This window comes from Oppia nitens, unplaced genomic scaffold (assembly GCF_028296485.1).
Source record: "Oppia nitens isolate AA-2021 unplaced genomic scaffold, nextdenovo-longstitch-racon4-pilon3 scaffold2_pilon_pilon_pilon, whole genome shotgun sequence".
In the NCBI taxonomy this organism is placed as follows: domain Eukaryota; kingdom Metazoa; phylum Arthropoda; class Arachnida; order Sarcoptiformes; family Oppiidae; genus Oppia; species Oppia nitens.
Window position 1 is genome coordinate 6,499,104 of NW_026533210.1, and position 22,846 is coordinate 6,521,949.

Below are 22,846 nucleotides of genomic sequence, written 5' to 3' on the forward strand. Positions count from 1 at the left end.
TATAGTAAAAACATAAATTTAAATTTTAAATATACATTAAAAAGTATTTATAAAAACTCAACCTTTAACTAATAGCTGAAATGTTTGACTGTCAGTTCCCATAGTATTAGTTGCCGAACAGCTATAGTTCCCGATGTCAGTGATGGCAAGGCTGGCAATTATCAGTGTTGAATGTCTGTCATAATTATCTATTTTATAGCTGACATCAGGACTGGACTTAATTGTCTGTCCATTTCTTGTCCAYTCAAAAAATACAGGAAGTGATCCATCATTTAATGCACAAAATTGATGAAAATATGATTCTTTAGATAAAACTCTTGAGTTCAATGGTAGAAGTTTTGGTACTAATTTTATATTAATATAATATATCATATTTAGTAAATAACATAATAGTAATTGTTATTTATTATTATACCTGAAATATCGCTGCCATATAAATAGCATTGAAAATTCAACAATATCARAATCACTATTATTAAAACCATGTCAATATAGTGTTTATATTATGACAATTTTAGTTTAAAATTTTAACATAATAATAATAAAAAGCAAACTATGGCTGACAATTGATCATCTTTATGTATATCATAGATATATTGCGCCACATATTGATTCAGATTCACAATTCATGTCATATATTATAAAAATAACAAATATATAWAAAAAATGCAAACTGTAAGCAATGCACAAACTGTAAGATGCGTACAGTTTTTAGTTTAATCTGTAAAGTATATGTCAATTATCAAATATGACCATTTGATTGATATAATTTAAGATGAGATCAAAAATGAATATTTAAAAATACCTTTAATTGTTAATAAAACCGATTGACTATCAGATCCATAAGCATTGTTGACACCACACGTATAGTTTGCGGCATCGCTTTCGGCAACACTTTCAATGATAAGAGTCGATGATCTCTGAGAGCTATCGATCTTATAATTGCTATCAGAAGTGGACATCAATTTGTGTCCATTTTTAGTCCACTCAAAGAATATGGGAAGTGATCCCAATTGTATTGAACAATAAACACTAAAATATGATCCTTGAGTTAACTGTCGAGGATGTAATGAATCGAGTTTGGGAACTAATATAATAGCAATTTTAATATATATTTTTGATAATATATTCAGTTATATACCTGATTTTTCGCTGCAATTAATATTATTTGAATATATTTATCATTGTAAACAAGAAAACAACTATAAAATCCATTTTTATAATATTTTAAATAACAATARAGTCAACAAACTATGGCCGACAATAGATATGAATTGTTATATCACTGCAAGTCTTTAATAATAAGATTTAACACTCATTTTGAATACATTGCGCCACACATTGAATGTCATTCATAATGAAATAATTTGGCGCTCAATACATACATTTTAAATCAAATTTTCTTTAAAATAAATTTAAATACAGGTAATATTCAAACTAAATAATTTAATGTAAATTATTTTTTGAGCTAAACCAATAACACAAAGATAACTTTAATTAACTATATAATCAAAATAACTAATGAATAACTGTAACAGTGAGAATTGCAGACTTGATATCAGATTGTAAATTATTTTTGGCAAAACACGTATAGTTTGCCGCATCGGTTACGACAATAGCTTTAATTATAAACGTTGAATACATTTCATAATTTTCAATCTTATAGTTAACATCGGGTCCCGGTTTGACTGTTTGGCCATTAATAGCCCACTCAAAGAAAAAGGGAGGTTTGCCCTCCTGTATAGCACATAATATATGAAAATATGAACCCAAGCTTTGTGTCCGAGAAAAAGTGGAGTTAGCTTTARGGCTAATTCAATGAATAAATAGTTTAGATTTATTTATTGAAAAATATATTTYATTATTAAATTCATTACCTGTACTATAATTACTATTTAGAAACAATAAAAGCAGAAAAATTAACATTTTTATCATCATATCTGAAACGAGTTTATCTGAAATCAGTTGTAATGATATAATGGCCGACAAAATAAGTAAGAATTGAATAAAACAAATATTTTTGTGAATGTGTACAATAGTGACACACTTTGATTGCCATTCATAATGCAATTGTTTGGCGGTTTATATTAATATTATATTTGAGTAAAAATTGAAAATATTATTTGACCATGATTAAATAGTAGTATATTCAAACATAAACAATAGTGTAAAGCTTTTAAAATGCCTTAATTAGTAATTTTTTAAAACTATTAATAAAAATTAATTATATACATAAATCAAACCTTTAATCGATAGTAAAATACTGCGGGAATCGGATCCAAAAGCATTGTTTACAATACAACTATAGTTCCCGACATCACTCATGGATATAGATTTAATTTTAAACAATGAAGACATCTCTGAATTTTCAATTTTATATTCAGTTTTATCATTGGTTTTGAGTGTTTGACCATTTCTTTGCCACTCAAAGAATACGGGAAGAGTTCCCTCTTCTATAGCGCAATGCATTTGAAAAATGGATTCAATTGTCTGATTCTTGTGAGTCAATCCCCTAATACTTAATTTGGGTGCTATTTGTGACAAATATTTTAATATAAATACTATTATATTTAAAAACAATATCTTTACCTATAGAGCGTTTGCATTGAATTTTAATCATAAATGACAAATATATCAATAAAATTATAACATAACAATGTTTTTCAAACACATTCATGTTTAGTGTCTTATTAATGATTGCCAAACAATGGCTGACAAAAGATTATTTAATATTTTATACTTATTTATATATACAGTAAATATATAATACAGTATCTATAGTGTCGACACACATTGAATGAGATTAACAATTGTATTGTAAATTTTAGTTAGGAATATCATAATAATACTAAATAAAATACAATTTAGTGAATGAATATTTGAAACTTAATTATCAAATAAAGATATGAAACTACTAACTAATAATCTTTCATTTTTATATTAAAGTCTATGATTTCATACCTTTAATAGTTAGTTCAACCGATTGACTATCCCTTCCCATACCATTGTGTACAACACACGTATAGTTACCGAAATCGTCTCGTATTATGCTTTCAATGGTAAAAGTCGAGAATGTTTTCAAATTATTTATATTATAATTAGTATCGGAAGTAGCTTTCAATGTCTGTCCATTTTTAGACCACTCAAAAAACAGTGGGTGTGAGCCCTCCTCTACACTACACATTATATTGAAAACAGATCCCAAGTTTTGGGTTCTTTGATTCAATAATTGCATCAATTTTGGTGCTATAATTGATTTTAAAATAAAGATTACTGTATTTATATTATAATTATTTATCATTTGTTTCTATACCTTTAACAGCACTCGAATCAATTGATATGATATAACTTGAAAATATCAAAATTAAAAACCTATACATTTTTATATTAAATAACTTATAACAGAAATTATCAAAACAGCGTCAATGGCTGACATTAACAATGACTTCAAAAGCAAATAATATATAATTGAGTTTTAGTCATGAATTTGGATATCTTTCGCCACCTTTTGTTTGCCATTCAATTTGTTTCAATTTTGGCGCTTAGGGTTAAACTTTCACATCAATAATATTATATAACGGATTTTATATAATTAAAAAAATATATTCTTGTAATTATTAGGTCATAAATTAATAAATATAAAATTATGTCCTATAATATATATAAATTTATGTATTAAAATACTTAATAACTAATAAGTACCTGTAATAGTAAGTATAGCAGACTTAATGTCAGATTGGATGTCATTTCTAGCAAAACACGTATAGTTTGCCGCATCGGTTAATATAATGCTTTCAATAACAAACATTGAAAACATTTTATAATTTTCAATCTTATAGTTAACATCGGGTCCCGGTTTGACTGTTTGGCCATTAATAGCCCACTCAAAGAAATAAGGAGGTGTTCCCTCTTCTATATTACATGTTATCTGAAAATATGAACCCAAGCTTTGTGTACGAGATAGAAGTGGTGTTAGTTTTAGCGCTAAATATAATAAATGTTTTAATAATTATAATATAATTTAATATGGATTAAACATTTCTAACCAATACCTGATATAATGTTAATATTGAGAAGTAATAAAAATAACACAAAAATAATCATTTTTATCATTACTTTTGAAACAACTGTTTTTCAATACAAAGATATAATGGCCGACAAATGATTAGATGAATAAAAAATGAAAATTCGGATATTTTTCTGTACAATAGTGACACACTTTGATTGCCATTCATAATGCAATTGTTTGGCGGTTTATACAGTATTAATATAAATTATATAATAGATACTCAATATTTTATAATAAAACTTTAATTTGAAAATAAATCTTTTCAATTACGTAATTTCATAATTTGTTTAATTTATAATAAAGATTATTATTTTTAATATAAATCTAATGTTATTTTAATAAATTCAAACCTTTAACTGATAACAAAATACTGCGGGAATCGGATCCGAAAGCATTGCTAACAACACAACTATAGTTCCCGACATCACTCATGGATATCGACTCAATAGTAAATGTTGAGTGCATTTTGAAATTATCGATCTTATAGTTGACATCCGGTCCCGGTTTCAGTGTCTGTCCATTTCTGGACCATTCAAACAATAGGGGATGTGATCCCATCTCTGTATTGCATAGTATCATAAAATTTGAACCAATTATCACATTTTTGTGATTTAATCCAGAGCTTAATTTAGGGGCTATTTATATACGAGATAAATATTATTTATATATTTACTGTAATTATTAATACTTATTATAATCATAATTACCAGAAGTGTTAATCAAATCAATTTGATATATGACACAAAAATATACTATTGTAACAAATATATTGTATTTGAAAATCATATTTAAAGTCAAACCGACAATTTATTCATCATATATATTAGTCTAACAATGGCTGACATATCAATTGGCTAAAAATGTATATAATTTTATAAATGCCTATAATTTAGTGTCGAATATAGTGACACACATTGAATGAGATTAACAATTGAATCATTAATAAAACATTATATTTTTAATACACTTTAAAAAATATATGTTAAAATTTTAAAATAATAAAGCATTTAATTAGATAGATAATAAATATTAAATACTATATTCAATTTACAATTACATTTGATCACATGTTCTACTTTTATACAGTTATTATTAGTTATTATATATCAACTTCAAAACTGTAAGCCTTACAGTGCAATAGGTATCAAATTTACATAAAATTTTATTTAATAATAAAAATATTATATATTGAATGAAATAACAAAATACCTTTAATAGTTAGTAATACTGATTGACTATCTCTTCCCATAACATTGTGTACAACACACGTATAGTTACCGGAATCATAACGATTGATACTTTCAATGGTAAATGTTGAATGACTTTTGAAATTACTGATCACATAATTATTATCAGAAATGGTTTTCAATGTCTGTCCATTTTTAGACCACTCAAAAAATAGTGGGTGTGAGCCCTCTTCTAGAGAACAGGTTATTACAAAAGCTGATCCCAACTTTTGATTTCTTTGATTCAATAATGGTATCAATTTTGGTGCTATAATATATTCAATATATGAATATCAAATTACTAATTATATTAATACAAAAATATAATTGGATTTAATACCTGTTAAAACATTAGACTTAATTGCAAAGAAATTGTTTAGCAATACATTCAAAATTAAAATCTTATTTAAATAATTCATTTTTTCAGACAATCTTTAAATATAACAAATCAACAAAAACCGAGTCAATGGCTGACAATAACAATGACTTCAAAAGCAAATAATATATAATTGAGTTTTAGTCATGAATTTGGATATCTTTCGCCACCTTTTGTTTGCCATTCAATTTGTTTCAATTTTGGCGCTTAGGGTTAAACTTTCATAACAATAATATTATATTATATATATAAGTAAATTAATTTTAATTAAATATATAAATATTTCTTGTAATTATTATATAATAAATGAATAAATATCAAATTATGTCACATAATAATATAAATTATTGTGAAATATATAATAAATGAGTGGTACCTGTAATGGTAAGAATAGCAGATTTGATGTCAGATTGGATGTCATTTTTGGCAAAACACGTATAGTTTGCCGCATCGGTTATGACAATGCTTTTAATCACAAATGTAGAAAACATTTCATAATTTTCAATCTTATAATTAACATCGGGTCCCGATTTGACTGTTTTGCCATTAATAGCCCACTCAAAGAAATAAGGAGGTGTGCCCTCCTGTATAGTACATGTTATCTGAAAATATGAACCCAAGCTTTGTGTAGGAGATAGAAGTGGTGTTAATTTTAGGGCTGATATAAGAAATGTTTAATAATTAAAAAATAATTTAACATCTATTAAACGTTTTCTAACCAATACCTGATATATTGTTTATATTGAGAAGTAATAAGAATATCACAAAAATAATCATTTTTATCATTGCTTTTAAAACTACTGCAATTCAATACAAAGATATAATGGCCGACAAATGTATAGATATATAAATATTTGATAATTTGGATATTTTTCTGTACAATAGTGACACACTTTGATTGCCATTCATAATGCAATTGTTTGGCGGTTTATACAGTATTAATATAATAGATATAATAGAATAAAACTTTAAATTGTTTAATCATTTCTCAAATAATATAACAATTATTCAAYTCAATTAGYGYTTATTTTCTTATTAGACAAATATAATCAAATATTAAAATCTTATTTTAATAAATTCAAACCTTTAATAGTAAGTAAAATACTGCGAGAATCGGATCCGAAAGCATTGTTAACAACACAACTATAATTCCCGACATCACTCATGGATACATATTTAATAGTAAAAGTAGAGTGCATTTCAAAGTTATCGATCTTATAGTTGACATCCGGTCCCGGTTTAAGTGTCTGTCCATTTCTGGACCACTCAAACAATAGTGGATGTGATCCCATCTCTGTATTGCATAGTATCATAAAATTTGAACCAATTATCACATTTTTGTGATTCAATCCAGAACTTAATTTAGGGGCTATTTATATACGAAATAAATATTTATATAATAACTGTAATTATTGATACTTATTATAATCATAATTACCAGAAGTGTTAATCAAATCAATTTGATATATGACACYAAAATATACTATTGTAACAAAAATATTGTAATTGAAAATCATATTTGAAGTCAAACCGAAAATTTATTTATCATATATTTTACACAAACAATGGCTGACATATCAATTGGTAGAAAATATATACAACTATATAAATTTAGTGTCGAATATAGTGACACACTTTGAATGAGATTCACAATTGATTGTTTGACTATATTTTTAATCAATGATAAAGAAAAATGCAAAACAAGTAAAAAATATACCGGAATTCATATTTTTTTAAATATTAAACTTTTAAATATTTGGACATAGAATCAGAATTCAAATATTTTTTCAAATACTAAAATCAAATTACAATCAAATGATTGATCACATGTTAAACTTCTAAACAATTAGTGATATATCAACAAAACTGTAAGGCTTACAGTGCGCTATGCAATGYATTAAATATTAATATTATAGATTTAATTTAATAATGATAAACAATTAATATATTGAATAATAATATATAATTTTCAAATATTTTATAGATACTGATTTTAAATGTGATAAAATATTTTAAGTATTTTTTATAACAACAAACCATTAATTGAAAGGACAGTTGTCTGGCTGTCAAATGCGTGTGAATTCCTCACAAAACACGTATAGTTTGTGGCATCACTTCTGGYGAGTTCATCGATTGAAAATGTCGTGWATTTMTTGAAATTTTCAATCTTATAGTTAACATCAGCACTAGATTTAACTTTCTGGCCATTAATAGCCCACTCAAAGAAATAAGGAGGTGTTCCCTCCTGTATAGTACATGTTATCTGAAAATATGAACCTTCCTTTTGGGTTCTTGGATAGGGATATAATGGCACTAATTTAAGACCTAAATTATATTTACAATTAATTATTATCTCTATTAATACTTAAATCTTTATACATTACCAATTGAATAGTCAAATGTGAATAATAAACAGATAATTGATAATAGATTCATAATAATAATAATAATAATATATACAAACTCTGATATAAATAAATTATATGCAATCTATAAAATAAATGGCTGCCATTTGATAATAATAGTGACAAAAAAATCATTGAATATATGGTTCAATTGCGCCACACATTGATTCAGAAATAAAAGTCTTAAAACTTTTAAAATTGTGTACACACTGTAAGTTAAAATATAYAAATATATGATAGCTGTGCAATATAATAGATTTGTATAAATTGAATTAAAATTTTATATCCAATTAAGACATATTATTACAAATTGTATTAATTAATTATAGAGTAAAAAGTAATATTTTTAAACAATACATAATAAATAATATTTAAAAACCTTTGATTAAAAGCTGAACTGTTTGTGTGTCACTTGCGATGGCATTCCTCACAACACACGTGTAATTACCGAAATCATGTTTTCTAATACTTTTTATGGTAAATACTGAAASCATTTCAAAATTATCAATTTTAAAGTTGACATTTGGACCCGACTTAAGTGAGTGTCCGTTAAGAAACCATTCAAAAAACAGTGGAAGTGAGCCCTCCTGTGCTGTACATGATATCTGAAAATATGAACCCTCGGAATGGGTTCTCATACTCGGCTGTGATATCAGTTTTGGGGCTAATTTAATATAATATCATCAGTAAATCATATTATATTAATTGTATTTTCTATAATTAATTATACCTTTCATGCATTGCGTCAATGTTGAAAACAAATGTAACAATAAATATAAATTTGATATTAAAGACATTTTGATAACATTTGTAATATGACTATACAATGGCTGACATTATATTTAGGATCAAATGGATAAAAGAAGTAATGATATAATGCCTACAATAGTGACACATATTGTTTGCCATTCATATTGTTAACATTTGGCGGTTTAGTTTAGAATTTAAATATTGCTTTAATAATAAATTTGATAAAAATCTTGTTAAAAATGGAAAAATTATTAAAAACAATATTTAATGGTCTAAGTTAAAAGATAGACAACTATTTACCGGTAGTTAATTATAGATACTTTAAAATAATAATAAGCAATAAATCAAACCTTTAATGGATAACAAAATACTGCGAGAATCGGATCCGAAAGCATTGCTAACAACACAACTATAGTTCCCGAYATCACTCATGGATATCGACTCAATAGTAAATGTTGAGTGCATTTTGAAATTATCGATCTTATAGTTGACATCCGGTCCCGGTTTGAATGTCTGTCCATTTCTGGACCACTCAAAGAACACGGGATGTGAACCTCTTTCAAGTGAACAAAATTCTTGAAAATTAGAGGCAATGTCTTGTGTTTTATGTGTTAAACCCGTATAACTAATTTTAGGCGCTATTTATCAAACAATTTAACAAATTATTTATTTATAATTTCTCTTTTGATAATCAATATATACCTGATGTTGTGATAACACATATCTTCATATTAAATATAATCAAAATTAATACTAATATTTTAAACATTTTATAAGATGTTAAATAATAAAATTGAATTTTTAGATAAACAATGGCTGACTAAGTAAGAGAAGCCAAAGTAATGATATATCTGTAATATAGTGTCGAATATAGTGACACACTTTGTATGAGATTCACAATTATTAGTAAAATAAATTCAAAACTTATAACAATTACAGCAATCCGTAAAAATATTTATATATTTTTTAAATAAATAAAAATGATATATTTTCTACTTAATTATATAATATATTAATTATACAAATATATAAATAATGAAATACCTTTAATAGATGGTAATACCGATTGACTATCCCTTCCCATACCATTGTGCACAACACACGTATAGTTACCGGAATCATCTCGTTTAATACTTTCAATGGTAAAAGTTGAATGACTTTTAAAATTACTGATCACATAATTATTATCAGAAATGGTTTTCAATGTCTGTCCATTTTTAGACCACTCAAAAAACAGTGGGTGTGAGCCCTCCTCTAGAGAACATGTCATTACAAAAACTGATCCCAACTTTTGATTTCTATGATTCAATAATGGCATCAATTTTGGGGCTATATTTCATATTAAATAATCATTACTTATAAATACACAAAAGTATTATTTGTTTCAATACCTGTCACATCATTTGTCTGAATTGCAAAGCAATTGTTTGATAATACAAACAATATTAAAAACTTGTTTAAAATAATCATTTTACCAATATTTATTAAATAATAGGTATCAACAAAAAAAATTGAATATTTATATTTACTTCAAGTAATATGTGATAATATTATGGCCGACAATGGATTATCATTATATGACATATATATTGCGCCACATATTGATTCAGATTCACAATTCATGAAATAATATATTATAGTATATATAGTACTAAACATCTATATTTAATATAGAAAGCAAGCAAACTGTAAGAGCTATTTAACTGTAAGAATCATACAGTTTATAGTATTAAATCATTTAGTATTGTAAAAGTATTTTTTGTAARTAATAATTTCGTAAAGAATTATATTATATATTATAATAATATTATTAGAAATACCTTTAATTGTTAATAAAACCGATTGACTATCAGATCCATAAGCATTGTTGACACTACACGTATAGTTTGCGGCATCGCTTTTGTCAACACTTTCAATGATAAGAGTCGATAATCTATGAGAGCTATCAATCTTATAATTGGTATCAGAAATGGACTTTAATTTTTGTCCATTTTTAGTCCACTCAAAAAATACAGGAAGTGATCCCAATTGTATTGAACAATAGACATCAAAATATGATCCTTCTATTAGTTGTCGTGAATTCAATGGATTAAGCTTAGGTACTAAATAAATAATATTTTTATTGTCTTATTTTTATGAAATATATATTATCTACTAATTAATACCTTGTGAATCCTTACACTTAATATACAATATGTTTGTTATAATAACAAACACAATGATTGCAACTTTCATTTTTAACATATCTTATGAATCAACTAATGGAGTAATACTATGGCTGACAATAGATAGTATAAGCAATTGATATAAGATTCAGACATATTTTTTGGATACATTGCGCCACACATTGAATGCCATTCATAATGAAATAATTTGGCGCTTATTATATAGATTTAAATAACAATTTTTGCAAATCTTTTAGTAAATGTTAATAGTAAAACACATAAATTTTTAATATAAAATCAATTATTAGCATTCATAAGTACTTAAACCTATAATATATACAGTATATATTTATATTATTGATATCAACAAAAATATATTTTAAAAATTACCAGTAATAGTGAGGACAACAAATTTGATGTCAGATTGGATGTCATTTTTGGCAAAACACGTATAGTTTGCCGCATCGGTTATGACAATGYTTTTAATCACAAAYRTTGAAAACATTTCATAATTTTCAATCTTATAGTTAACATCGGGTCCCGGTTTGACTGTTTGGCCATTAATAGCCCACTCAAAGAAATAAGGAGGTGTGCCCTCCTGTATAKTACAYGTTATCTGAAAATATGAAYCCAAGCTTTGTGTCCGAGAAACGAGTGGCGATAGTTTTAGGGCTGATTTAATAAATTTATAGAAATTAAATCAAATGAAATATAGGCTTAMGTTTTCAATATAATACCTGATTTATTGTTAATATTWAGAAACAATAAGAWTAYCACAAAAATCAACATTTTTMTCACTTATTGTWCAATTGRTTTATCACTTTAAATGATATAATGGCCGACAAAATATMAAAAATSTAAGAATTGATAAAACATATATTTTTCATGAATGTGTACAATAGTGACACACTTTGATTGTCATTCATAATGCAATTGTTTGGCGGTTTATATCAATATAATAAATATACTATCAATATCGACTAAAAATCTTAAAAATAGTATTCTATACGGGACTCAATTTGGACATWAATTTGMTGCAAATATTTACCGTATATCATAAATATTCAATAAATATACTGTTTTATATCGACATATACCTGTAGTATAGATTCTATACTATAGAAAATTCATAATTGTAAGAAATATTTGAAGCTATTGTATGAAACTAATAGCTTAATTATTAATTTAAAATATAATTATAATTTGAAAAAATACCTTTAATAGTTAGCAATACTGATTGACTATCCTTTCCCATACCATTGTGTACAACACACGTATAGTTACCGGAATCGTCTCGTATTATACTTTCAATGGTAAAAGTTGAATGACTTTTGAAATTACTTATCACATAATTATTATTTGTATCAGAAATTGATTTCAATGTCTGTCCATTTTTAGACCACTCAAAAAACAGTGGGTRTGAGCCCTCATCTAGAGAACAGGTTAATTATAAAAAATGAACCCAACTTTTGWYTTCTTTGATTCAATAATGGCATCAATTTTGGTGCTATAATATATATGAATATCAAATTASTAATTATATTAATTGAAATATATTATTTCATTCAATACCTGTTACAACATTAGACTTAATTACAAAGATATTGWTWAACAATACACTCAAAATTAAAAACTTATTATAATTATTCATTTTTATCATAAAACTTGCAAATGATATACAAATCAACAAAAACCGAGTCAATGGCTGACATTAACAATGACTTYAAMAGCAAATAATATATAATTGAGTTTTAGTCATGAATTTGGATATCTTTCGCCACCTTTTGTTTGCCATTCAATTTGTTTCAATTTTGGCGCTTAGGATTGAAACTATTGAATTCAATGATAAATTAATGCCATCAATGATAGTGTAGTATTATTAAAATTGAAATACTAATTTTTGTATAAAACTGTAAATTTATATATTGTTATATATAAAAGTTTTGAATAAAAAATTTATGTACTTTTTAATTATTGCCTATAAATTATACAAATACTWTATATCAATCATTGAAATACCTTTAATAGTTAGTTCAACCGATTGACTATCCCTTCCCATACCATTGTGTACAACACACGTATAGTTACCGGAATCGTCTCGTTTAATATTTTCAATAGTAAATGTTGAATGAGTTTTAAAATTACTAATCATATAATTATTATCAGAAACAGTTTTCAATGTCTGTCCATTTTTAGACCACTCAAAAATTAGTGGGTGTGAGCCCTCCTCTAGAGAACAGGTTATTCTAAAAATTGATCCCAACTTTTGATTTCTATGATTCAATAATGGCATCAATTTTGGTGCTATAATTCATATGAAAAATCAAATAAGGATCAAAGTTATTGATACTAAATTATTTATTGTTAATACCTATTACAACATTAGACTTAATTGAAAAGAAACAGTTTGTAAATACACACAAAATTAGAAACTTATTTAAATAATCCATTTTTTCAGACAATCCGTTAAACTAACAAAAAAACGATTCAATGGCTGACAATAACAATGATTTTAAGAGCAAATAATATATAATTGAGTTTTAAGTCATGAATTTGGATATCTTTCGCCACCTTTTGTTTGCCATTCAATTTGTTTCAATTTTGGCGCTTAGGGTTAAAACTATTGCATTCAATCATATAATTTAAAGCCAGCATTATTATTATTATAATAAGTTAACAATGTTAATTTTACTAATATATTAAATTTAAAAAAAAATAAAATAGTAAATAATTAATAAAATAATAAATATAATGATTACCGTTAACAATAAGAATCACTGTTTGAATATCGTTTGCAATGATATTCCTTACAAAACAGGAATAATTTCCGGAATCTTTTGGCGAAACGCTTTCGATAGTAAATGTAGAAAAACTTTGAAAATTTGCAATTTTATAGTTAACATCACTAATGGACGACTCAATTGTTTGTCCATTTCTTTGCCATTCATAAAATAGAGGACCTGATCCTTCTTGTACTGAACAAAACACTTGAAATAGTGAACCATTGTTTTGTTTACGAGGACTCAACAATGGGGTCAGTTTTGGAGCTAATTTATAATCGATATTATATTATATAATAATTTTTATTATAAAACATTTTAATAAGTATTATTCATACCCGAGGCTAATGTTAAGTTATAATACGTGGTAATAGTAATAATTAACAAACAGATACTTTTACTTAAGTAACACATGATTATTATTATTGTTGTTTTATCACTTCAATAACAAATTCAAGTTATGGCCGAAAATGGTATCAAATATGATATACAGTATAATAAAAGAGAAAATATATTTTTTGGTGCTATATTTCGCCAACTCTTGATTGGCAATCAATTTGTTTATTATTTGGCGCTAAAATTGTTGTATTTAAGTCATAACTAAACTTTTTTATATATCTTTGAATGCAAGCTTATAGTCAAAGAGCAGTTAATTAATTACAATAAATATGATATTATTGTATTACATCAAAAATACTATATAGACTTTTAGACAATTTTGTCAAAAACTATGTATAAAAATCTTCAAACCTTTAACTGATAAGACAACTGATTGTGAGTCAGTTCCCAATGTATTGGAGACAACACATGAATAGTTGGCCGCATCTGTTGTTTCAATATTTTTGATACTAAATGTGGAAAATTCATCACTCATTTCAATCTTGTAGTTAACATCAGGACTGGACTTAATTGTCTGTCCATTCAATTGCCACTCAAAGAACAGCGGTTCGGATCCTTTAAGTATTGAACACAAAACACGAAAAGATGTGCCTTTGGATTGAACTCTAGGACTCAATAGTGGAGTCAATTTTGGTGCTAATATTAATAATTTTTTGAAACATTAAAATCAAAACTTAGATTTTTATACTATATTTATAAATACCTATTGACATATTGGTAGAAATAATATTGAAATTTGTTAACACAATAATCAACAATATAAGCATGCTAATTTTTTGCATCATTGCTTATTTTCTATACGGCATAAATATTTAGTAACAGTCATACAAAATATCATCATTGAAGTAATGGCTGACAAACAAAAAATACAACAAATATAAAGTATATTATCGACAGAAATAAAAACAAGAATTATATGATATCTTTCGCCACCTTTTGTTTGACATTCAATATATTTACCAAAAATATGTAGTTTTTTAGTTATATAATGAAATATTCTATCAGATGTGTAGTATATTATCAAATTGTGTTTATATAATGTTATGTAATAGAAATAAATTTGCAACAAAACATATAATTGTTTTTTTTTTGAAAATATATTTTTCATTTAATGATTGCTAACCTTTAATGGATAACAAAACGGATTGTGTGTCACTTGCGATGGCATTCCTCACAACACACGTGTAATTACCGGAGTCTTTACGAGTGATACTCGTTATGACAAATGCAGAATACATATCGTAATTATCAATCTTATAGTTAACATCAGGACTGGGTTTAGCTGTCTGTCCATTAATAGCCCACTCAAAGAAAAGTGGAGGACTTCCCTCTTCAATAGTACACGTGATTTGAAAATATGAGCCCTCTTTCAGATTTCTTTGACTCATAAATGGCATTATATTTGGAGCTAAATATATATTTATGCTTTTAATTTAAATTATAATATATATAATTTTATTTATAATACCTATTAGTTGGGCTGAATTAGTATATGCACTCAGTTTGAAAAAACAAACAATTAAAATATATTTTAACATATTATCGGTTTTTTAAAATTATTGCAAAATTATTTTTTAAAAATAAGACAACAGTTATGGCCGACAATATAACTCTAAGAATACAGAAAAAGATATTTATTTGTCATTTTTTGTTGATATCTTTCGCCACCTTTTGATTTGCAATCAATTTAATATATTATATATAAATTTATATAATAAAATAGCTAATATACTTATTTTTTTTGCAAACTGTAAGCTTTTAATCACTAACAATATAAATAATTTATATTATTATTTTATTATATTTATAACAAAAAATATTGTCTAATTTTTAAAATTTTAATTATTAAATAATATATAGAGTAGTAAATAGAAAAACTCGTTTGGCATTAATATATAAAATATTGTATTCAATATTTGTAGAAAAACTCTTTCATCACAAACTGTAAGTTTTTTTTAATCAAACAGTATTTGAGATTATATAGTAATTATAGAATAATTAATAAAAAAATATGAATTTTCAAAATTATTTATTATTATTATTACAGTTATATAGTTTACTATTTAAATAAAACCAAACCTTTAATGGATAACAAAACGGATTGTGTGTCACTTGTGATGGCATTCCTCACAACACACGTGTAATTACCGAAGTCTTTACGAGTGATACTCGTTATGACAAATGTTGAAAACATGTCATAATTATCTATCTTATAGTTTACATTAGGACTGGGTTTAGCTGTCTGTCCATTAATAGCCCACTCAAAGAAAATCGGAGGACTTCCCTCTTCAATAGTACACGTGATTTGAAAATATGAGCCCTCTTTTAGATTCTTTTGGCTCAAAAATGTACTTATTTTTGGAGCTAAATATAATTATTTTATTAATTTTAATTTTATTAAATAGTTTTTTATTTCTAATACCTATTAGTTGGGCTGAATTAATATATTCAATCAGTTTGAAAACACAAACAATTAGTATATATTTCAACATATTTATTATAGTATACCGTATATTCAGTTTAAAGAAAATTATGAAAAAATAAGTTAACAGTTATGGCCGACAATATAGCTCTAAGAATATAAAAAATGACATTTGTTTGTCATTTTTGGTGATATCTTTCGCCACCTTTTGATTTGCAATCAATTTATTTTATATTTTAACAAAAATTGTTTTATTTACTACTCTTTCACAAACTGTAAGAGTTTTATATCAAACAGTATTTATGAATATATATATCAATTATTGAATAATTTAGTATTTGTATAAAAATTATTATTAAAAACCACTTATAGCTTAATAATTTTATAATTATTTAAATACAAAATAATTGCAAAACATTTATATAAATTGTTTAACATAAGTTTTAAATAACTATTTTAATTAGATATAATGTCAAACCTTTAACATTAAGTACAACATATTGTGTATCACTACCGATACCATTGATGACAACACACGAGTAGTTATGGGCATCGGTTGTGTCAATGGCTTCAATAGTAAGCGTCGAGAATCGGATAGAGTTCTCGATCTTATAGTTAGTGTCTGCTCTGGACTGTAGTGTCTGTCCATCTCTTTTCCATTCAAACTGTAGAGGAAGTGAACCCTCTTGTGTTGTACACAACACTTGAAAATATGAACCAATACTTTGGTTTCTATTATATAATGGCACTAATTTTGGTGCTATAATAAAATGCATTATAATATTTATCATAAGATAATAATAAATATAATGTCAAATACCCGTCAATTGCTGAGTATCATGGTAGTTTATAAATAGCAATTTAACAAATATATTAAATATAATAAATTTTAAATGCATTTTAATTTAAATGATTAAAAAATATATTGTAAATGTTATCATTGAGATATTAAATTGATACTATAATAACAACAATGGTGTCAAAAGTAATTGAAATACATTTTTACCCAAAAAAATTAAAAGCAGATATCGCGCCACACATTGAATGCCATTCATAATGTTATCAATTGGCGGTTAAGACAATTCATGTTATTAGTTGTACTAAACATTTAATTTACATATAATACTAAATTATCACTTTCAGACTTATCATACTTTTGACAGTCCTATATATATGTAATTTATAATTTTTATCTTATGTTTGTAATAATTATAAATAGAAATATAACCTTTGATTGACAGTACAGTTGATTGTGAATCACTTGCCATAGGATTCCTTACAAAACACGAATAATTGCCGGAATCATGTCTTGCGATAGTTTTTATGGTAAATGTTGAAAACATTTCAAAATTATCGATCTTATAGTTAACATTTGGACCCGATTTGAGTAACTGTCCATTTTTATGCCATTCAAAATTAATAGGACCCGATCCCTGTTGTAATGTACATGTTATCTGAAAGTATGTGCCCACAGTTTGGCTCCTGTGGCTAACTGAAGGTGCTAACTTTGGGACTAATGGTAAAGTATTTTAGATAATTTATAGGCAAACCCTATAATCATTTAATAAATACCTGTAAAATCTTGACATTTTACACTAAATATTGTAATTATTATACAATTTAATCCAATGACAAAATTTTTATTATACATCTTATCTTAAATGAACATTTCATTCAAAATCACATCAAATATTCAACAATGGCTGACATATATTTGAACCAAAGATTATAATTGATATCAAAAGTAAATGTATTGATGTCTACAATAGTGACACATATTGTTTGCCATTCATAATGTCTTCATTTGGCGCTTTAGACAAGTTTTTAAATAAGTATATATTGAGTAAACTGTAACATAATATTTATTTAATATTTGATACCTTTTTTCGTAAAAAAACAAAATTTTATTTTATTTTTATAATATTTATATTTTACTCTACTTTTAAATCGGAGTACTTTAGTAAATTCATTTTTATATAACAAACATAGTACTTAAAATGAGCATGATTAATTCATAGTCATATATATATTAACTTTTTCAAGTTTAGTTTAATTAAATTATGATACTTAAGATACTTTATCTATCTTAATTTATGAATTTACGGTAATCATTAATTTACTCATACAGTATATATAAAGCAAAAAAAAAACTAAATATATATACCTTTGATTGACAGTTCAACCCATTGACTATCAGATCCATAAGCATTGTTAACACTACACGTATAGTTTGCGGCATCGCTTTCGGTCAACTTTTCAATGGTCAGTGTCGTCAGTCTCTTAGCATTTTCAATCTTATAGTTAGTGTCGACACTAGATTTGATTGACTGACCATTTTTATACCATTCATAAAATACCGGCAATGATCCCAATTGTATTGAACAAAACACATCAAAATATGTACCAATACTTTGATTTTTATATTTAACAATAGGTGATAGTTTAGGTGCTAAATCTGATTTAATTAATTTATTAATATTTATAATTAATTAAGTACTTTGAAAATATACCTGATATTATGATCATATAATTAGTATATAAAACAAATATAAATAAAAGTGAATGTTTAAAGTTTGTATACATTTTCATATCAATAGCATTTAAAATAATTTGCTTGAATGTGATAATCAACTAATGGCTGACATATTCACATCAATGAAATCAATGGATATTTTTTGTTGAATATCTTTCGCCACCTTTTGATTCATAATCACAATGTATTTGGTTTGTGGCGCTTAACTTAACATTTTAAATATTAACATATATTTCGTTTTTGAATAATTTAGATTAAATTAAACTTTATGTAGAATTTGAAATTTCAAGTTTTATAAGAATATATGTTAAAACAGAAATAGATGTTAAAACAAATTAATCATTAATATAATTTAAACGAAATATAAAAATTTCAATAATTTCAATGCAATCTCATAATTTAAATATAAAAATATCAAACCTATAACATTTAGGACAACTAATTGTGAATCAGTTCCCAATGTATTGGAGACAACACATGAATAGTTGGCCGCATCTGTTGTTTCAATATTTTTGATACTAAATGTGGAAAATTCATTACTCGTTTCAATCTTATAGTTGACATCAGGACTGGACTTAATTGTCTGTCCATTCAATTGCCACTCAAAGAACAGCGGTTCGGATCCTTTAAGTATTGAACACAAAACACGAAATGTTTTGCCTTTAGTTTGGTTAATAGGACTCACAAATGGACTCAATTTAGGAGCTATTATAAGAAATTATTAGTACCGGTAATTATCAACAATTATTGTCTTTAAATAAATACCTTCTAATTCATTAGTAAATGTTAGGTATTGTTTAGATAACAATAGTAATAAAAATATTTTACAAAACATTTTTCAAAATATATAATTAAATTTTAAAGAATCAAAGATCACATGAAATATAATGGCCGACAAATAATATATCTAAAAATTTTTTGCGAAATACAGTATCTTTCGCCACCTTTTGTTTGCCATTCAATTTGTTTGTCAAAACCGCCACTATTTGAGTGAAAATTTAAAAATATTTTGTGCAAAATCTTACAGTTGTTTACATTTTACAAGTTTAGAAAAATCATTAAATTTTAATTGCTTTCAATGCGTTTAATTTGATAATTATATTATTAATATATAAGATTACAAATTTAATAATCAAAATGTAAACCTTTAACTGTCAGTCGAAACGTTTGACTATCAGTTCCCATAGCATTAGCTGCCGAACAGCTATAGTTCCCGACGTCAGCGCTCGTAATGCTTGCTATTGAAAGAGTTGAATGTCTTTCATAATTATCAATCTTATAGTTGACATTAGGACTGGACTTAAGTGTCTGTCCATTACGAGACCACTCAAAAAATATTGGAAGTGATCCCTCTTGAAGGGCACAAAACACATGAAAATATGATCCATGAGTTTGAGTCCGTGATGGCAATGGAGCTAATTTTGGTACTATTCATATGTTTAGACATTAAATTGTATTAAATTAGTTTTAATTATTTATATATATATTCAAATAATATACCTAATATATCGACACAATATATAAAATGTTGAAAATTCAACAATAATACAATTGATATCAAAATCATTTTTGCTTTACTAATAATAAACAATTTTTTGTTAATAATGTGATAATATTATGGCCGACAATGGATTATCATTATATGACATATATATTGCGCCACATATTGATTCAGATTCACAATTCATGTCATTATATATTATATTTAATAAACATTTATATATATTATGTTTTAATCCTATACTTCAAGCAAACTGTAAGAATCATAAGTTTATTGTATTTTAAATCAATTTTCATCAATATATCATAACTACCGATCTTATAATATGATATGTTACACATTGTATAAAGTATGTGTTGATTTAATAGTATATATTATATAAAAGTTTAATAAATAATCTAACCTTTAATAGATAGTATCACTAGTTGTATGTCAATATTATAGTTTTATGTATAACACAATTATATAAATTTTATAAGACTTTTTTTCTACAAAATATAGAAATTTTAGCGAAAATAATCAACAATGGTTTACTTATGTTTAATGTAAATTATATCAATATTAAAAGTAAATGATGATGCTTATATGTTATATGTTTTATAACACAATTGACTCATATTGTTTTTATAAATTAATCTTTAATACTATAACTTTATAGTATTTTTAAATTGCTTTAAAACTGTAAAGTTATAAGAGTTATATCTTATTTAAAGCGATTTGTATATTTAAAAAATGCATTATTATGCAAATATCAATAAATATTTATAACATATATATTATAGAGTATATTATATTGTAGACTATAAGTTTTTAAAAAGATAAATAAAATTAAATATGTAAATTATCATAATCGTATTTAGATATATTTATAATTGACCAATACTTATTTAGGTTAATAGTTTTTGATATATATATATAAAATAACACTACCTTTGATTGACAGTACAACCCATTGACTATCAGATCCATAAGCATTAGTTACACCACACGTATAGTTTGCGGCATCGCTTTCGGCAACACTTTCAATGATTAGTGTAGAAAACCTCTGAGAACTTTCAATCTTATAATTGGTATCAGAAGTGGACTTTAATTTGTGTCCATTTTTAGTCCACTCAAAGAATATGGGAAGTGATCCCAATTGTATTGAACAATATATATCAAAATATGTACCAATTGTTTGATTTTTATATTTAAGTATTGGTGATAGTTTTGGTACTAAATATAGTTTAAATTAAATAATTAGTTTTAATGATTAATAATTTGTGTGTAACAAACATACCACATATTATGATTGCAAAATTAATATATAAAATACAAAATAAAGACAGTAATGATTTCGAGTTTAAATACATTTTAAACAATATATGATATATTTTTTGTTAAAATATGATTATCAACTAATGGCCGACACATTGACATCAATGAAATCAATTGATATATTTTTTTGTGAATATCTTTCGCCACCTTTTGATTCATAATAACAATGTGTTTAGTTTGTGGCGCTTAACTCAACATTTTAAATGTTAATAGTTAGTCGAAACTTAAAAAACAAGCAATTTTGACATTTTTAAAAATAAATTAATATTATCTGAAATCTTTAATATGCAGTCTATTAGTTACTCTATCTATCTTTACAAATTTGTAGAGTTAATATTAAACAATATTAATTTATAAAATTTTAATCAAATACTAAAAATCAATTGACTTAAAATTACAGAAAAATCAAACCTTTAATATTTAAAACAACTGATTGTGAGTCAGTTCCCAATGTATTGGAAACAATACATGAATAGTTGGCCGCATCTGTTGTTTCAATATTTTTGATACTAAATGTTGAAAATTCATTACTCGTTTCAATCTTATAGTTGACATCAGGAATGGACTTAATTGTCTGTCCATTCAATTTCCACTCAAAAAATAGAGGTTCGGATCCTTTAAAAGTTGAACACAAAACGCGAAATGTAGTCCCCTTTGTTAGCTCTATAGGACTTACAAATGGACTCAATATAGGAGCTATTGTTGAAACAAATTTTATCAATTAGTTGTCAAATATCAAACATTTAAAAAAATACAATACCAGATGCTCTAGTAATCATTAATTGTGATATTAATAGTAATAAGTAAAATATTAGAAACATTTTTAAAAATTTATCTTAAGATTATTTACAGTATTATACTGTGTGTTCTTTAGTCTAATGGCTGACATATATATAAAATTTT

General features: G+C 25.3%; 2 protein-coding genes across 2 annotated transcripts; both read right to left on the reverse strand.

Moving 5' to 3' along the window:
- Positions 1 to 57: 57 nt before the first annotated feature.
- Positions 58 to 8,052, reverse strand: LOC128955916 (titin-like). Its single transcript, XM_054301595.1, has 14 exons — positions 8,037 to 8,052; positions 7,709 to 7,984; positions 6,756 to 6,965; positions 6,048 to 6,329; positions 5,279 to 5,563; positions 4,420 to 4,629; positions 3,703 to 3,984; positions 2,962 to 3,246; positions 2,233 to 2,531; positions 1,553 to 1,737; positions 1,142 to 1,152; positions 806 to 1,087; positions 416 to 469; positions 58 to 344 (listed from the first exon to the last, which is right to left on the reverse strand). The coding sequence occupies exons 1-14, from the start codon at positions 8,050 to 8,052 to the stop codon at positions 58 to 60; spliced, it is 2,964 nt and encodes a 987-aa protein (XP_054157570.1).
- A 1,038-nt stretch (positions 8,053 to 9,090) lies between these two features.
- Positions 9,091 to 22,722, reverse strand: LOC128955917 (titin-like). The gene is made up of 20 exons (XM_054301596.1): positions 22,704 to 22,722; positions 22,371 to 22,639; positions 21,557 to 21,710; positions 20,271 to 20,552; positions 19,546 to 19,830; positions 18,757 to 19,047; positions 17,821 to 18,105; positions 17,071 to 17,352; positions 16,250 to 16,534; positions 15,294 to 15,578; positions 14,522 to 14,806; positions 13,751 to 14,038; positions 13,137 to 13,295; positions 13,011 to 13,088; positions 12,207 to 12,422; positions 11,382 to 11,663; positions 10,647 to 10,928; positions 9,871 to 10,155; positions 9,177 to 9,464; positions 9,091 to 9,098 (listed from the first exon to the last, which is right to left on the reverse strand). Exons 1-20 carry the CDS (start codon positions 22,720 to 22,722, stop codon positions 9,091 to 9,093), a joined length of 4,608 nt encoding a protein of 1,535 aa, XP_054157571.1.
- Between the last annotated feature and the right edge of the window lie 124 nt (positions 22,723 to 22,846).